Genomic DNA, 18,173 nt, shown 5'->3' with positions numbered 1-18,173 from the left:
AACCAGATCAATAGCAACCATTTACGAAGGGCAGAGCAAGAGGTTACCAACCTACAGGGGAAGGTACAGTACCTTTCTGCTCAGAACAAGGGACTTCTTGCTCAACTGAATGAAGCAAAACGTAGACAAGCAGAGACTGAATGCAAGGTAAACAACATTGTGAATAGACTGTTTGTGTGCTAATGTAGATGTACTTTTTAGTCTTGTTCACTATTGTTGGTTAGAATTGTGTCTTAACTGAGAAGTAGAAATCACAAAACCAAAACTTTCTTTTACTGAAATAACAGTATCATCTTGAATTTACCATCTCACAGACTTATTCGCGGTTTTGACAGAGTTTCTTCTTTGCAGTTCCACAAAGATAAACCTTTTATTTAAGGGGTGGTTCTACTTAGAGTGTATAATAGAAAAAGATATTCTTACATAAACAGATTCTGATCTCTGCATACTGTTATCTTTAGTGACAGAAGAGGTTCATTCCTTCAATGCTGACTATTATTGCAGAATTAGGTTAGGTTTGAAAAAAGGGAATAAAAGTAGCATTTGAATGGAGAAGTCTACAGAAGGGAATGTTGCAGTTGTTATTACCTAATAGCAAACAGACTTGAAGAGGAGGGCCAAAAAACACTGGCAAAAGAGTTCTTACTGGCAATTCACAAAAAAGAGCCAAATTTGATGTTTGAATCTCAGATTTTTAGATAGTTAAATTTTGTAACTAAATTGATAACCTCTTGCTAATAACTTTTGTCTTTAACTTATGCACACATAATGGCTTAGCATAAGTCTTAGAAGCTTTTTTCTTTTAACTTGGATGAAAATTTTCCTGAAATTGCTATTTACATTTACTTCAAAAAAGGGCAGCATTAGTTGACAAATCACTGTAGTTAAAATATTTGCTAGACACATGAAGATAATTTTAAATTTAAAACTTACTTTGAAAATATGTATGAATAGTCTTTTATTAAATCAGTCAATACTGAACAGTCAGTAATTTCTAAATTAAATACTTATTAGTATGTTTAAAATAGCACAGTAATATGAATAATCAAAATAGTATTTCTTGAACTCTGGCTGTGAAATGGCAACTTGAGAGCAGGTTCTGTTATATAATGTGTTACTCATTATCACATCTTAGTTTTGCCTTTAATGTAACCAAACCTTTATGTGCACTACATGTTTCTATTCCCATTTGTGCAGAACAGTGTTGGTTGTGTGGTCTTTTTTCAGTTTTATCCATGTATTTTGCCTGTAACACCACACATCCAAAAAGTTTCACCTTCATCTCTGTAAATCTAGCAGTTTGCATCTCTCATACTGCTTATTTGGCAACTGTTTCAGCCACTGGTGTTTACTGTTATTTTTTTCCCCTTTTAATCTGACTGTTGCTTCTACAGCAAGAACTTAATTTCAAATTGTTCTTTGAAACACAGCACTGATCCTTCTGATCAGTTTTGCTGAAGAATTTGCAACATAAGATTGATGCTCCTGCCCCTGTCCCATCTTTCCTACTATATGAACTTCTGTGGTAATTACTGAGAACCTGCTCTGTTTCAGAGATACAGCATCAGTGCTATCTAGGGCAATGCTATCAAGTCATCTCAGAGACCAAGTTCCAGTCTGTCCTGTAGCTTTCAGTTAAATATATGCAATCCTGTGGACTTGTGGGTTTGGCTTCATTCAAGCAATCATGCAGCAGAATTTAGCAATAATGGCTCAGCTTTGGCTAGCACACTATGGATTCTGCTGAAATGGACTGTACTGATTACAAATACTGTTAATTGGATCATGTAGCTAATGTGCCTTCATTATAGAAAGATTTTTTTAAAACAGCATGTTTTCAAGTAGCTACTATAGATAAGCTTTGGCATGTTCTATTTGGTCTCAAACAGTCTAATGAAGAGTGGTTAAGTACTGTTAATTTGAAGCACATATTAAAATAACTGAAACACTGGAACTCATTTGCAGTAACTACAGTTTGCGGAGTTACACTAGTCTGCCATAAAAGTAAATGTACCTGAGCTGAGTCTCTCCTCCAGAATTATTTGTACTCTAGCTGAAAGTATTGCACACTCAGTATATATCACTGTTTTCTCTCTGTGGTTGTACCAAGCTGGCAATATAATAGTTTTGTACTCTGAAGTTTTGAGGACTTGCCTCATAAAACAGAAATAAGGAAATTTCCTTCTAACTTGTCTGGACTCAAATAATTTATCATTTATAGGCAAACTTACAAGTTAAACTTACACCAGGAGCCTGTAGGTTGCAGGCATTGCAATTTTATTCCAAACTGTCTTTCACATCTTTGTTGTGTACTGTGATTGAGACAGCTAGACTTAAAAGAGGTTGAATATATCTGCTTTTGTGTTTGTTTTTTAATGTAATGTTTTAGACAATGATGAAATGTGTAACTCTTGTGGAGCTTGGCTGTTTCTTATATAAAGTCAAAAGCTGAAACAGCTGATTTTTTGTTATCTTAATACTTTTAATTTACAAGACAACATTTCTGAAACACAAGACAGCTGCTTTCTGGACTGGGAAATATGATAACAGCATGTTTTCAAAACTACACAGATTTTTTTAGATTATTACAGTTTAGAATTGATATTAAAGTATTACACAGTTCTATGGGTTAAGATTAAACGTAGGTTCTTTAGAATATGCCTTATCTATGGGTATGATATTTCACATAGCAGTGTATGAAGGTTTTTTTACTTACATGATTTTGGGTAAAAGCAGTGCACAGTCTTTAATCAACTAAAACTGGTATTATTTGCTAGCTTCAATTGATTACTTCTTTCAGAGTAAAGAAGAAGTGATGGCAGTACGGCTCCGAGAGGCTGACCGCATTGCTGCTGTGGCTGAGCTCCAACAGCATATCGCTGAATTAGAAATCCAGGTAACGAGTGATGGCATTAAATGTGTAACATAGTATTCATTACTTTTTGTACTTGTTTTTTGTCTTCCTCCACTTTATTTCCTTATCAATCTATTTTGAATACAAGGCACTAGTTTACAAAGTGGGATAACTGCTGAATACATATGGGATATATTGCTAAATTTGCTTCCTTTAAAAGCAAAGGCCTTAAAACTATCCTATGGGCGTACTTGTACTCTGTAGTCTGTTTTTCCTCTACTTATACTGGTGTCCTGTCACAATTCTGCTGTGCCTATTTGCGAAGTTTTCCTTGGATATTCTTCCTAAGTTACAAGCTAGTTACTTTTTTAAAAAAAAACTGTTATTGCTACTGTCTTCCCTCCACAATCTTTCCTTCAAGGTGATGATGGTGGAAGGAAGAAGTTGACACTTTGTGGAAGAGGGGATTTGTCACTTGGGTAAACTCGAGGAACATTGTCAGGGTATGTAGGAATACAACAAGGAAGGCCAAAGCCCTCTAAGAACTAAATCTGGCAAAGGAAGTAAAAGAGAACAGGAAAGGCTTCTTCAAATACATCAGTGTTAAAAGGAAGAGCAGGGAAAATGTGGGCCCACTGCTGAATGAGGTGGGAGCCCTGGTGACAGAGGTTGCAGAGAACGCAGAATTACTAAATACTTTCTTTGCTTCAGTCTGTACTCGTAAGACCAGCCCTTGTGAACCCCTGGAAGTAAAAGAGCCTGCAGGAAAGAAGGACTGTCCACTGATCAATGAGGATGGGGTTAGAGATGAGTTGGGTAAACTGAATATACACAGATCTATGGGCATGTTTGCATGTTTGCTGATGATACAAAGTTGGAAGGATTCTCTGATTCACCAGAAGGCTGTGCAGCTATTCAGCAAGATTTGGACAGACTGGAGAGCTGGGCAAAAAGGAACCTGATGAGGTTCAACAAGAGCAAATGCAGAGTCCTGCACCTGGGGAGGAGTAACACCGTGTACCAGTATAGATTAGGAGCTGACCTGCTAGAAAGCAACTCTGTGGAGAAGGACCTTGGAGTCCTGGTGGAAAACAAGTTATCCATGGGACAACAATGTGCCCTTGTGGCCAAGAAGGCCAATGGAATCCTGGGGTGCATTAAGAAGAGTGTGTCCAGCAAGTCAAGGCAGGTTCTCCTCCCCTTGCACTCTGCCCTGGTGAGACCACACCTGGAGTACTGTTCTGGACTCCCCAGTTCAAGAGGGACAGGGATTTACTTGAGAGAGTCCAACGGAGGGTTATGAGGATGATCTGTGTTATGAGGAAAGGCTGAGAGACCTGGGACTGTTTAGTCAAGGGAAGACTGAGAGGGCATCTTATTAATTTTTACAAATATCTGAAAGGTGGGTGTCAAGAAGGAGGAGCCAATCTCTTTTTAGTCATGCCCTGTGATAGGACATGGGGCAATGGACGTAAACTAGAACATAGGAAGTTCTATCTCAACGTGAGGAAAAACTTCTTTACTGTGAGGGTTACAGAGCATTGGAACAGGCTCCCCAGAGATTTTGGAGTCTCTTTCTCTGGAGGCTTTCAACACCCATCTGGATGCGTTTCTGTGTGACCTGCCTTAGGTGGTCATGCTCTGGCTGGGGGGTTGGACTTGATGATCTCCAGAGGTCCCTTCCAACCCCTAACATTCTATGATTCAATGATTTTAATTTTTTGTGTCAAAGCCTTTCTTTCCCCACAAGTTCTCAACTACTTGCACCTTTTTCATCTCTGCATACATATATGTGCATGCATTTGTACGTATGAAATGTACAAATAAATCTAATAGAGCTTACATAAAGAATTTTCACTTTGAATATTTTTCCTCTACTGCAGCAGCCTCTAAATTTATTACAAGATAAAGCAATCATTTCTTTTAATCACGTAATGCTTAGATAATGCTGTGATCAGTACACTAGAAATACTTAGATAAGTACAGTAAGCATCACATATGAATCATTTATCACCTAATCAGATAACAGAATAGCTGAGTTTAGATCAATCTTCTACTAACGTGTGAGCATTTTACTAAAAAAAAAAAGCTTAAAGGTTATTTCAAACAATATGATTTTGTAGGTGAGGAGCCAGTAGTCATTTTGCATTTTTACTTTATCACAGACTTTAAGTGCCATCCTGCTTCTATTGTTTGACTGATACGAGTCTCCCAAAAAGTACTCTAGTCTTGATTTTATGAAATGAAGAAATGGTGAACCCCATAATGGTCAGTTGTTTTTTCCAATAGTTGTCATCCAGTTAGAACTGTGTTAATTTTTTAATGTAAATAGATCTGACTTGGTTTTATGTTGTTTGATCATTCATCAGTGATTCTACAGCTATTTCCTATTCCCGTTCCATATTTCTGCTTAAGCTATGGGTGCTAAAATTGCATGCAGATTTTTAGAATATCTTGTCATGAGACGAGGAACCTAGTGTATTTCATGTCTCTGGCTAATACAGCCAAAGATTACACTGTCTTTGTTTTGTCATGATATTGCGCTGTTTCATATTTGGTTGTTTATCCACATCATCTCTCCTTCCTTTTCACAATTACAGCTTTGCATAATGCAATCCAGTTACGTTTTTCTGTTTTTCTGATATTCTACTTGGTCTTGTTTTTTGATTCCTGCTAAACTGCATTTCAAGTTCCAATTTATTTGGTGTTCTTGCATGATCACCTGTTAATTATTTATTGATCTGTAGTCTCTTGTTCTTTATTTTCTGCACAAATGAGAAGGTGCTTTCTTTGTACATAGCCTGAAGTATGAGGTCATTCTGCAGCTGTGACTAATGTTTTGAATTCAATGAGTTTGTCCTTTTAGGCTTTTGGTGAAGTATTAAACTTATACTAGCCTGAAATATGACTTAGTTGTGAAATACAGGCTTTGAGTGTTAACTGACCAATTACATTTACAACAAAAGTTTGATTTAGTAGAAATAAGTTCCTCTAATGTCAATTTCCTTATTTTTGAAACTTTAGATATGTCTTGAAATGCTTGTATTGAGCTGTGACAGATTTTTTTTTAAAGCTTATGTAAGCAAATTGATATTTTTGACCTGTATGTTTTGACAGCTAGCAAATATGAAAATTATGATCAAAAGTTCCTTTTTGGGTACTCATGCTCAAAGGCCTCTGAAACACCTGCACCAAAAAAAAGTAGTAATGGAGCTGGAAAGCCTTAACTCCTAAAGCTTGTAAACTGTAAAACTTGCAACTGATACTAGAGCTTAAACAAAGCTGCTTTTTAAGGAAACTGAAAATCTAGATAACTTCTTCCTCTTCTTGAAGAACTGACTCTCCCCTTTTCCATTCAGCTGGTCACTGGAATTGCTGTGGGTAGCAGAGGGCTTTTTAATCCAGACTTGCCTTAACAACTTGAAATGTAATATTGAATACCATAAGCACACTTAGCCAATCTTGAAGTGTAGGTGTCAGTCTCAAAGTAACTTTGCTTTTAACATGGAGCATCAGAAATAGGTCTGCCTGTCATATTGTTTCAAAGCTGATAAAGATGAAGGGAGGAAGTTAACTTACCACATAACCTTCCTTTTTTTTGAGGGGGTGGTGCTTTTCTAAGAAGCTCTAGGGATTCAGTACCAGGTCCCCATGGTCCATAGCAAGGCTTAACCTAAATTTTGCAGTTTTCTTTTAAATGTTCATGTAGGTGTAGGTGAAAGACACTGGTGATAAATGTGTAACACAGAGTACCACTACTCCCACATAGGAACTGATCTCACGTTACATACATAAATGGTAGATTTAAATCTCAGTTTCTGGGTCACTCTTAGTTTTGGCTAGTAATAATGGCAGAGAGGGAGAAGATCACTTAATAGTAGATGTAATTCTGCAGCAAGTTGTCAGTTTATTATGATGGTAGGAAATTATTTTTTATATATTCTGAATGTCATCTTATCTTAGGCATTCAATCCCTGATCTTTTACACTTTTGTTTAGGCATATAGCAGTGCAAAGAATAGTCCAATACATGATGGATATTCTTAAAGGAAAAGTATAAGTTGTTCCTTAGCAAAAATAACACAAAACTGAAGCTTAACTTATGTTGCATATATCTAAGCCCCAGAAGTGACAAATCCCCTGGACAGACTGGAGGAGTGGGCTAGCAGAAACCTTATGAAGTTCAACTGGGAGAAGTGTAAGGTCTTGCACGTAGGAACACATAAACCAGGAGCACAATTCAGACTGGGATTCACCTGGCTGGAGAGCAGCCCTGTGGAAAGAGACCTGGGGATCTTGGTGGATAATAAGCTCAACATGAGTGAGCAGTGTGATGCAGCAGCAAAGAAAGCCACAAGGGCATCAGCAGCAGAGATAAAGAAGTCATCGTCCCGCTATACTTGGCTCTTGTCAGACCACACCTGGAGTATTGTGCTTTACAAAAAGGATGCAGACAGGCTGGAGAGCGTCCGGAGAAGGGCCACAAGGATGATCAGAGGACTGGAGGTCATGCCATGTGAGGAGAGGTTGAGAAAACTGAATTTGTTCAGCCTTGATAAAAGAAGCCTTATGGGAGACCTTATTACAATGTTCCAGTACTTACAGGGTGGCTACAAAGAAAATGTAGATTGCCTATTTACAAGGAGTCATGTGGAAAAGACAAGGAGTAATGGGCATAAGTTGCTCCTGGGGAGATTCCAGTTAGACAGAAAAGGTAAATTTTTCACCAGGAGGACAATCAAACATTGGAATAGTCTCCTAAGGGAAGTGATAAATTCCCCCACATTGGGCAATGTTAAGTTTTGGCTTGACAGGGTGCTGAGCCATGTCATATAAACTATAATATTAACTAAAAAGGTTGGACCAGATGATCCTTGAGGTCCTTTCCAACCATTCTATGATTCTGTGAATTCAGTTACAAGCTAGAGTTAATCAGCTGGCTAGGGTAAGGTGTGCTAGGCCAGTAGAAGTGTAGACAGACTGAGGAATCGGAGCTGGGGTAGCTGCAGTCACTGCTCTGCAGCTTTTAAGAGCTCTTCTACCATTTCTGTTCAGGCTGGTATAGGGTCTTCTTAAAATTATCCATGGCTGATTTGGGTTGGGGAGATACAGAGCACACTTGTGATTTAGAAAACTGGGTTTAGGTCTGAGTAATCTCAAAGCAAAAACTGTAAGAATTCATTCTTCTCTTAGGTTGATCTGGACAGAGGGTAACATCACTTCCTCCTGATGTGTTTCCTGGCAGATTCAGAGAATTTTGTCACATTTACCCTATCTCTAACCATGTCTAAGCTGCTTTGAGAACAACTGTAAAGGAAATCCATGATTGTGCTAGTTCTCTCCCCCCCATTTTAAACTTTTAGCACTGTTTCGTTAGAATGAAGCCTTTCTATGACCTCTGTTTAGTAACTTTTCCAAGTATTGACTGTTGAGTAAAGAAATTGTTTCCATCTTTTCAAATTACAGGAAACTTCTTTTACTCTTATCAATGCTGGTGTGTGATGTTAGTGATGTGTTTTTTGAAAGTCTAGGATGAGTCACTGTAAAGTCACTGAAAGGGCACTAGTTACCACATTTACCCTTCTGAATAAACTTCATTTACATTTTTAATGCAGTGTCTTCTGCCACAGAATTTAAAAGCTTCCTCTGAAAAGTCAGAAGGAGATCAAGCTAAGGGTGTCAGGGAAATGTCCTACCCTCTAGACATTTTTAGTAAATATGATAAACTATTATCTGAGGAACAGCAGCTGCCTGGTGTGCCTGGATTTTGACTGCCTAGAAAACCATTGGTTTTGTCTTTGTGTTTTTAAGTTTGCAGTTTAAAAGTGAAGACAACCCTAGATGTCTTATTATTGAAAATAGCATATTGTTGACATGTGTTTTTCTTTGATGTCATCATTAAGAGTGCTTTAGAAAACTTTCATTGTGCTCTTCTTGGGGTGAAACACCTGCAACTGAAATTAGTTAATGGATCTTCCATATATTATACTGAGACTTTTCTTGGTGGAGCAGCAAAAGCAGGATTAAGGCCTTCAGTGTGTTCCATGTGGTTTTCAGTGATTTATTTATTAGTTAAACTGTTTTATCATGACTACTGATCTAGCGGGAGGTGTCCCTGCTCATGCAGAGGGGTTCTAACTAGATGATCTTTAAGGTCTCTTCCATCTCAAACCATTCTGTGATTCTATGATACTGTTCTAGATTTTTGGGGAGTACTATACAGTAATGGTTTCAGGTATTTAAGATCAGCATTCTTTGAAGCAGTATGTCCCTGCTCTCTTGTGTTGCCAGCTGTACATCTTGGTCCTGTGCTGACTGAGTTTGGAAGTTCTCCACATGCTCAGTAGTTCTCAGTAGGTATCAGGTGTGTTTTTTGAGATTAGCTGCTGCTTCTTTTGAAAGTACACAAAAGCTGTTATTCTCTTAGAAAGCCAGACAAAGGAGGATTTGAGTAGATACCACAACCATGAATCTCAACTGATACTTTTTGGTGGGCAGAATTTTCCTCACTCCAAGCAGTGCATTTTTGGGGAACAGATTTTCTTCTCAGGAGCTCTCAGAATAGCTCTTGGTTTGAACCATGGTACAGTAACTCTAGTACTTCAGAGCAGGATGAGAGATGAGAGCTTCCAAAACTGAAGGGGCCTAAGCAAGTTCTGTTTTAGGAGCTGCTTTTTTCATCTGTAGAGTTCACTTCCTGCTCCACTGCCCATAGTACTCACTGTCTATACACAATCTCTGAGGCAGGAGGTTGGATGGCATATTGGTTGCTTACATTATTGCAAGTATCTTTTCCTTGAGCAGAGGTGATACCTGGACAGTAGGGTGTTTGTTTTCCTCATATGGGGTTTTCTAACCCTCTTAGTGCTGGTGGAGTTGGTCTGTTGGAAGAGATTTAAGACTAGGGGGAGTTATTAATCTTCAAAAGGAGCAATATTGAGATGAAGGATGTTTAGTTACTGTCTAATACCTAATAGCATTAGTTTTCTAAAAACCCTTCAGGAAAGAGAAGGTAGGCACTGCAGTGATGCCATTATGCAGAAGCAGTACTTCAGGGAAATATATGTAGAGATTCATTCATGTATCACTGGGTTTTAAAAAAAACAAACAAAACAGAATTCCTAGATTCCAGAATTGGCTAGCTTGCATTATTTTGCTATTCTGATAAAACACACATTTCGCTCATTGGTATAGTTATCTGACTTTTTCACTGTATATTCATTTTAAATTTAAAATGGCTATTATTTGCCTAGAGATCAGCTATTCTGCTTTGTGTCATGACCTCCCCAGATACCACAGATTTTCTGTAATAGTGCTCCCCCTCAAAAAAGCCCAAACCAACAACCCACATCCTATGCATATCATCTTAGATTTTAAAAAACCCCAACACAACATGGGGAGAGATTACTAATTGCCTGTGTTATTTCCTTTTAAAAGTTATGATGGTCATACCTTAAAGACTTCTAAATTCTAATTAGAGTATTAACATTGACTTTTGAACCAGTGCAGTTGATCTCAGTGTTTTCTTCAGATGTACAAAACTGTTCAAGCACAGTGTAAACCAAATGCTGAGTGAAATGCCCACTTCCTACTGAAGTAAATGCTACAATAGGAAGCATTCAATAAAGTAACTCAACTTACATGAAAGCAATTTAGTTTTACTTATGTCAGTGGGGCTGTCTAGTAACTTATGAGGAGGCTGAACCAGTTTGCAGCCAGAGCATATGAAAATGTAATTTAATGGAAAAATGGGATTTTAGGTATTTTAAAAATTTTAAAGGTAAAGCCAGTTCAGAATATAGGAGGGCCATGAGCAGGACAGCCAGCTCTTTTTTTTCCCTGGTGTTTTACAGAAGGCAGCTTTTACTTTTTTTTTTTTTTTGCCCTTGAGCACCCTTAGCATTTAAGAGAGTTGAGATTAATTTGTTCTAGCTGTGAAAGACTTGCCAAATCAGTCCATCCTGAGAGCATATGTTTTCCCTGCACATCTGCATGGCTCAATGCTTGAAGCAAGAAGCTAGTAATAATCATAATAATACCAGGATTGTCAAGAAAGGAGGATACCAAGAATGACCTGAATGTGGCCTCTGACCTCCCTGGTTGCTGGGGTTGGGCCTTGGAGAGTGCAGACTCCCATCCTCTGGGCAAGTAGCTCTCTGTTCCCCAAATTGTTATCCTTTGATCTCAGTAGTTAAAATTCCATCTGCCCTAGTTAGTTCTTAGGCTGAGACCAGACAAGACTTTAATTCATACAAGACTGATTTCTTCCTGCCTGAGCCTCGAAACCTTTGTGATATAAACTTCTGGACCCTTGAGAGGAGAAATTAATTCATCTGTTCTTTAGAGGGTTATGATACCTGGAAGCAAAATGAAGGATAGCAGCAGTAGAACAGAAAGAATGGAAAACATCCATCTCCAGAGAAGCAAATGACTGATAGAGGACTAGTAGTTATTCCTCAAAGATTATCATCTTCATTTGCCCTGCAGTATATCAACTAACTAAATAAATGCAACAGCCATATCCTGCAGATAATGGCCTGAAGATGAAATCTGCAAGAAGCCATCAGTGTTGTCTAAGATCCTTACCATTTGTTTCAGTTCCATTCAGTACCTGTTATATCTTCACTTTTCAACTTCTGTCCTGCTTTCATGTCTCTTAAAACCTAGCTAATTCCCTGTCCCCGTTTCTTGATCAAGTGTAATTCAGATTCTGAACTAAGAACAAATGGTAGCTTTGATAATAATCTCAGTTGCCTCTAGGTTAGTCTCAAGAATTAGAAATTATATAATATAGTATTATATTGTAATAATTATATTATTTTTAAAATCCAAGCTGAAGCTGCTCAAGCTTTCTTATTTACGCTACTAAATGAAACATGGGCATAAAATCTTTTGTGCAGTTTCCATGTGTGTCAATAAATGTTTGGAGCATGAGTGAGCCTGGTGTATCTTTGGCTTTCACCAATCACAGTGGCAAATAGATCAGTGCAAAGGATAAATACTGTCATCTAGAATTATGATGTACAAGTGGGAATCTAACCTGCATGAGGGCAGAATGCAGGGTTTGTTTTGCAGTGGTGGAGTTCATTTCCATTATCTCAAGATTAACACATTGACAATACTCCTTAAAATAGACTCTAGCATGATACTAAGATCATTTGATAAAAATAGTAAGAGAGGTTTTTATGGTAATTAGGAAGTAATAGATAACATTGTATAATCTAAGGTAGGTTGGGAAGTGAATCTAGAACTAGGGAACTTCTGGGAGAAAGTATTCTGTCTTTGTGACAGACACCAATAGATAGAGGGGAAAGCTATGTTGCATTCTGGAATGGCAGAAGGAACTGCCATGTTCAAGTTTTTCCTGTCCATTTTTCTGACTTCTTTCAAGCTACTTCAATGAAAAACTACTGGTGAAGAATATTACTAACAAATTTAAGTTGCTAATATTAAAATGTATCTTTGATTAACAAATGCTTGTCAGAAGCTGCGAGTCTCTAGAAAGTAATCTGAATTTAATGCAGACATGGAATGTGACTAGAAAATGAAACATTTTCATAGTAGTCATAGTATTATTTGGACCTGTATGAAAATATGTCTTGATGAGAAATACCAATCCCTCCTCACAATTTTAAAGAATGTTGTATAACTTAAAGATCATAATCTGACAGATAAAACTACCTTTTATAAAGTGTTTTGGTTAATTTTAAATATATAAACTTGCAGCTGTCTACTTATATATTCTAGACAATTTATTATCTTGATAACAGTTGAAGAATGTTAATATTATAGTGTCTGACACCTGCATGTTTTCCAGTGGTTTGTTACTGCACCAGCATGAGTGTCTTTCAAATAAATAAATTAAAGGCACAATCAGCTTACTAAAAAATAATCTTTGCTGTTGCTCCAAGAACTGCAACTATGAAGAAGGCTGATACCTTGTCCTGAAATTTCTCATGTCATCCTCACAATTTACCAACTGTAAACAGATTTTGTATTGTAGAACAAGGACTTAGTTAGCTAGAAATACCTGATTTCTCTTGCAGGATAAGCTTCTGACCTCTAGTGTTTTGAATGTTGCAAGAGGAAGTCACAATATGACTTTTCTTTGAAGAGTGTGTTAGTAGAAAATGACATTGCAGGGTTCCTTTTTTGTGTTAAGTTCATTTTTGTGAATTGTTAGTTCTACGAAGTCTTAAGTTCTGAAAGGAAAACTGAAACTTATTTGCCCTTCACTAATAATGAGGATCTTGGAAGCCAGGCTTATGCCCTACATTCAGCTCCAACTGATTGAGTCAGTTTACAGCGGTATCTATGGAATAAATAGTAACAAGAGAAACACTGAAATATAATCGTATATGTAGTAACTGCCAGTATGGTATACTCTATATGATATACACTAACAGCTTTCAGCTATTTGTACAGTGCCAAACATAAGCTGGTAAATGTCACTACTTCTGCTGTTAGTTTATACTACCTTCTCCATCAAGTGGTTATTTATTTTAGATCTGCCAAGTTTGTTTCAGTCACACTAGGATTCCCTTTTAACGATGAGCTGAAAGTTAGTGTTGCAGGCATTTGAATGCAGATGACACCTTTTTGAGCATCTTGAAACCTAGGAGCTGCATTTGGTTGACGAATGAGGGAAATCTCACATTCCTCTTCACCTCTTGCTTTTTTTACTTGCCAGTTTTTTGCTGTACCTCTTGCCATACTGGTGCTGGGAAACATAACTCTTTTACTTATGTTCTCTGGAACCTCTATACAATAAATACCACAGTATTTCATATGTTACAGCATTTTTAAGGGAGTAAAGCTTGTCCCGTGTAGTGTTTCGCAGTGCATGTCTTATAATGCAAAGAAATAACATGGGGTTTTTTATTTGTCACTTGGAGACAAAGAGAAATTCCTTGTTACTAAATTAAAACTTTACATCACTAAAAATGCACAGTAACATCCCTGCACACTGCTTTATGAAATTGCACATTCAACCTCTGTGTACACTGGGTGTAAAATCCACCTGTGAAACTGTTAATTCTTCATGCTCCTCCATAGAATCACAGAATTGCCAAGGCTGGAAAAGACCTTTAGGATCATCAAGTCCAGCCTATGACCTAGCACCCCACATTGGCTAGACCATGGCACTGAGTGCCACATCCAGCCTTTTCTTGAACACATCCAGGGACAGTGCCTCCACCATTTCCTTGGGCAGCCCATTTCAATGTCTAATCACCCTCTCCGTGAGGATGTGCTTCCTAATATCCAAGCTAAACCTCCCCTGGCATAGCTTCAGGCCATGCCCTCTTGTCTTGTCATTAGCTGCCTAGGAGAAGAGCCTAAATCACACCTGACTACAATCTCCCTTCAGGTAGTTGAAGAGAGTGATCTGGCCTGTGCTATGGTTAGTGTGGAGAGGACAACTTGGTGTGAGCAACTGAAGCCCCTGTATTCACTGCAACCATATGTAAAGTGCTGGATGGTGTCTGTGAAATGCTTCTGTTCATGACAAAATTATATGTTGACAGTTAAGATATTAAATATAGCATATCTGTGTATAATGTTAAAATTTCTTTTTTGAACCAAAACAGAAAGAAGAAGGAAAAATTCAAGGACAGCTAAATAAATCTGATTCTAACCAGTACATCAGAGAACTGAAAGATCAGATAGCTGAGCTGCATCACGAGGTAAGTTATAACATACTAGTGTCTCTGATCACTTGCACCTTTTCTAACTTTTCATTTGTAGCAGGCTTTAAGTTATTACAGCTTCAGCACCTGATTTTGCCGATGTATATTACTTGAAACGAATGTAATAAAACTGATCTTATAAATTAGTATTGACCTTATTCTGGGTTGTAAGTGAACAAAAAGTTGCTCAGTTACATGATTTGACATTAAATGAGATCAGCATTTAAGTTCTATCTTGATTTCTTTAGTTGATTATATTTTATGGTTCTATTTGCTGCATTTGGAGCTGTGTGAATGAAAGTAAGCCCCTTTGTGTTTTTATTTGCTACAACTTTTTAATGATAATTTAGTTAGAAACTAAACTGCATTTATGCAAGTAGAAGTATCCATGTATACTTCTTTGTTCTTGCTGTTGTGAGGATGAATGGTAGTATACTGAGATTGCTTAAAAAGAAAAAGGATGCTTGCTTAATAACAGTTAACAGATTTTTAAGTTCTAAACTGCCAAAACCTTCAACCTATGAAATTTGTCTTCCAACTTCCTTGCCCTAATAGCTGTAGTAATTTTCTGTTACTTAAAGAGGTGAGAAAATCCTGAAACCGAATGGCTTATGTAACTACTGTCCTCACTGGCTCATTTCAGTTCATCCTGGATTATGAAGAAATGCCTTTACCTAATACTAAGTTATGTGCAAAATGCCCAGTCATCTTTGCATTGTAGTCTGCTTCTGCTTCAATATGTCTTCTAATGCATAACTCCAATAATCTTGCTTAAAACCATATCATAGAGCAATACAAACTAATTGTTTGCTTTTGTTATATAAACACATACTTTATTTAAAAGTGTAGGTAGTGTTTACATAACAATCTTAGTGTATCCAACCTTTCAGGACCAATCCCTTGAGGGTTACAACAGAGTGGAGGATCTTGGAACGCTGTCTATGCTGTAGATTGAGGATAGTCTCTAGGGCCACCAGTCCAGCACCTTTGCCAATCATTAACCTTGCTTAAAAACAAATCTAAAAAATCAGGAACCTGGTGTTGTACATTAAAAGCCTGTAACTAGCTTGCTTTGTTCCTTATGAGAAAGTAAGTTGCTTGTAGAGATACTATAAAGCCAGGTATTTTTCATATTTTGCATTACGATTAAATAAGGCACCGTACTGTCTTTACTCAGTGTAGATTTAAAAGGAAAGAAACCACTGCTTTAGAGAAAAAGTAGAATTACTGTTGGAAAACTGTTACTTTATTTTCTCTATACAAGCATATCATGTGCCTGGCTGAGCAACTCAATTGTCATGAAGGCATACAATTGTATGTTTAATGTATAAGTTCACATGAACAGGTTGGAACAAAGATGAGGCTTGTTAGCTCACAGAGCAATAATCATTCTGAGTAATACTAGTGATTCCTAAACAATTAAGTCTACACAAATCTTCATTAGCATTTCCATTTGATTGAAAGAGAGTATCAGCTAGCAAGAACATACATTTTGGCAATACAGAGTTTGAGTAATTCTGTGTAGAAGAGCAATCCTCTTCCAGATGTGTGCTTTGTTGTGGCTTAATTTTTAATTTCCAAACTAGGTAAACACTATAGGAACAAAGTATCTCACTCTAGGATAGATAGAAACAGTAGGAAGAAACTCTATGTAGTAAGTAGACAAGTTCTAACGCTAGCAGCATTTCTGAAGCTTCCTTACAGAGAGTTTCTAAAAGCCTCAAAATCCTTGTTTACTAATTACTTTTTTTCCTCTTCTCGTTATATATCTCTTTGTCTAGCTTTTAAACAAAAACTTGGGAGGGAAAGTAGTACTTAATGCACAATCCTTTATTTTGAGCATAACGCACTGAGCTAATTTTGAGGTAATATAAGGATAAATCTGAAACGTATGTAGTTTTGGAAATTGGTTGGTGCTAATAAATAATAGGTCTTGGATTACTATAACTGCTAAGTAAAGAACTTGGCTTGCAGTGTTTCCTGAATGAGCAAAATTGAAATAAACTGGCAAAAGGAAGAGGTAAAAATGTTTGTCATCAGCTGCTAAATGTTAGGATTAGTATACCTGTCCATACAAATTTAGGTAACTTTTTAATATCTGCATTGAAGTGTCTTAATGTGTAGATCCACTAATGACCATTCTCTTTACTTTTTGGCTAGCTGTTTTTTTATTCCACTTCTGCAAAAGATAAAAAGAAACGTTACAAATTTGCAAATTCATCTTCCTGAAGATAGGGTGATGGTGTATGTGACATGCTGACCACAACCTCCCAATTGGTTAACATGTAAAAGGCACTGGTAAAGGAACAGAGTTGTTGGTGACTGCATGATTACTATCTAATACATTGTAATTGCAGAACTTTAAATTGGACAATAATGCAAAAAAAAATAGTTTAAGGTGGGGTGGAATTGTGTGCATGTGAAACAAGATGAAAAGTCTTGGTATGGCCATAAAAGTTGATTCCACTTATTGAATTTTAGTATTGTTTTCTTTTTTCCAGTATTGCATTTTTACAGATGTTTATATCAGAAGAATTGCAGGTTCTCCATCTGAAAGATGGAACAAAATAATAAACAGATCCTGTATTGAGTATAAGTAACTGCAAACTAAGTCTGTATTCTAGCCTCCTGATGAATACTACTTCCTGTCTTTGGCCAGTAATCAGTGGAACCTGGAAGAGCTAGCTACTTTAGTTCTATCCCATGATATCAGCCATCAGTTGGCAATGGTACCAAGATGTGGCAACAGCACAATCCATCCTAATTGCAGAGTTCCAGTGAAAGGTCTACTGTTCCATCAGTGTTTGCAACCCAGGCTAGTAGCCAGGGACAGGGCAAACCTGGAACACCAACAGTGAACAACAGGGAATGGCAAAGAGAGTTTGACTCTTGCTGCCCAGGGTCTAAAACTGAATTCCTGCTCCCCACCCCACCGAAAGGATCAGCAAGGGGGTGGTTGTTATTGCACAGGTGTAACAGGCTGCTGCTGGGACACCTCTAGGCTTGGTAGTGGAGTGAAGTTCAACGCTCAGTTTTTGCATACTTCTCTGACCTGTTCCAGTCTGGTAACCAATTCAGCCACATATCAGAACTCTGCAAATAATTTAAGATTATTAATTTTTTTAAAAACTTTGTTTATACTTTTAAAAACTCCCAAACAATTGCCCTTTGTAATCTGAGTCCAGGAATTAGCTTTGGTCTTCCATTTCTGAGCTCAGAATTTCACATGCATCTTAAATATGGTACAGTTTTCAGCCTACAGGATGAATTTCAGCTGCTTTTATTTCTCATAGGAATAGTAATGTTACAGTCAGTCTTCAAATCATAAGAAGATTTATAGTAAATTCAAGTTGTTGTGTTCCTGTTACTAAGTAAAACTGCATATACTGGAAACTAGGAGTATGGCATCTAAAACTGACCCAAATAGGCATGTTGCTATTAAATGTACAAGGTAAATGACATAGGAAAAGATGATGCCTTTTTTCTTTTCAAAAAGGTAAACCAACTATAAATGTAATTACTATATTGGATTTTTGGTTTGTTCTAACAATATACCTTCCTGATTCCTCTTATATCTAACTAGTAGATATTGGTAGCTGAATTGTATAATGACTACTTCACAGTACATCTTAA

General features: G+C 37.3%; 1 protein-coding gene across 1 annotated transcript in view; it reads left to right on the top strand.

Moving 5' to 3' along the window:
• EVI5 (ecotropic viral integration site 5) overlaps positions 1-18,173 on the top strand; it is a 70,062-nt gene that overhangs the window by 34,192 nt on the left and 17,697 nt on the right. Inside the window, exons 17-19 of the mRNA XM_010006625.1 lie at positions 1-147; positions 2,801-2,896; positions 14,442-14,537. Of these exons, the coding sequence (XP_010004927.1) occupies positions 1-147; positions 2,801-2,896; positions 14,442-14,537 (339 nt within the window). The remainder of the gene's footprint in view (positions 148-2,800; positions 2,897-14,441; positions 14,538-18,173) is intronic.

The sequence above is a fragment of the Chaetura pelagica genome, unplaced genomic scaffold (genome assembly GCF_000747805.2).
Source record: "Chaetura pelagica isolate M959 unplaced genomic scaffold, ChaPel_1.0 scaffold69, whole genome shotgun sequence".
NCBI classification, from domain to species: domain Eukaryota; kingdom Metazoa; phylum Chordata; class Aves; order Apodiformes; family Apodidae; genus Chaetura; species Chaetura pelagica.
This window is presented reverse-complemented; position numbering and strand designations above follow the sequence as displayed.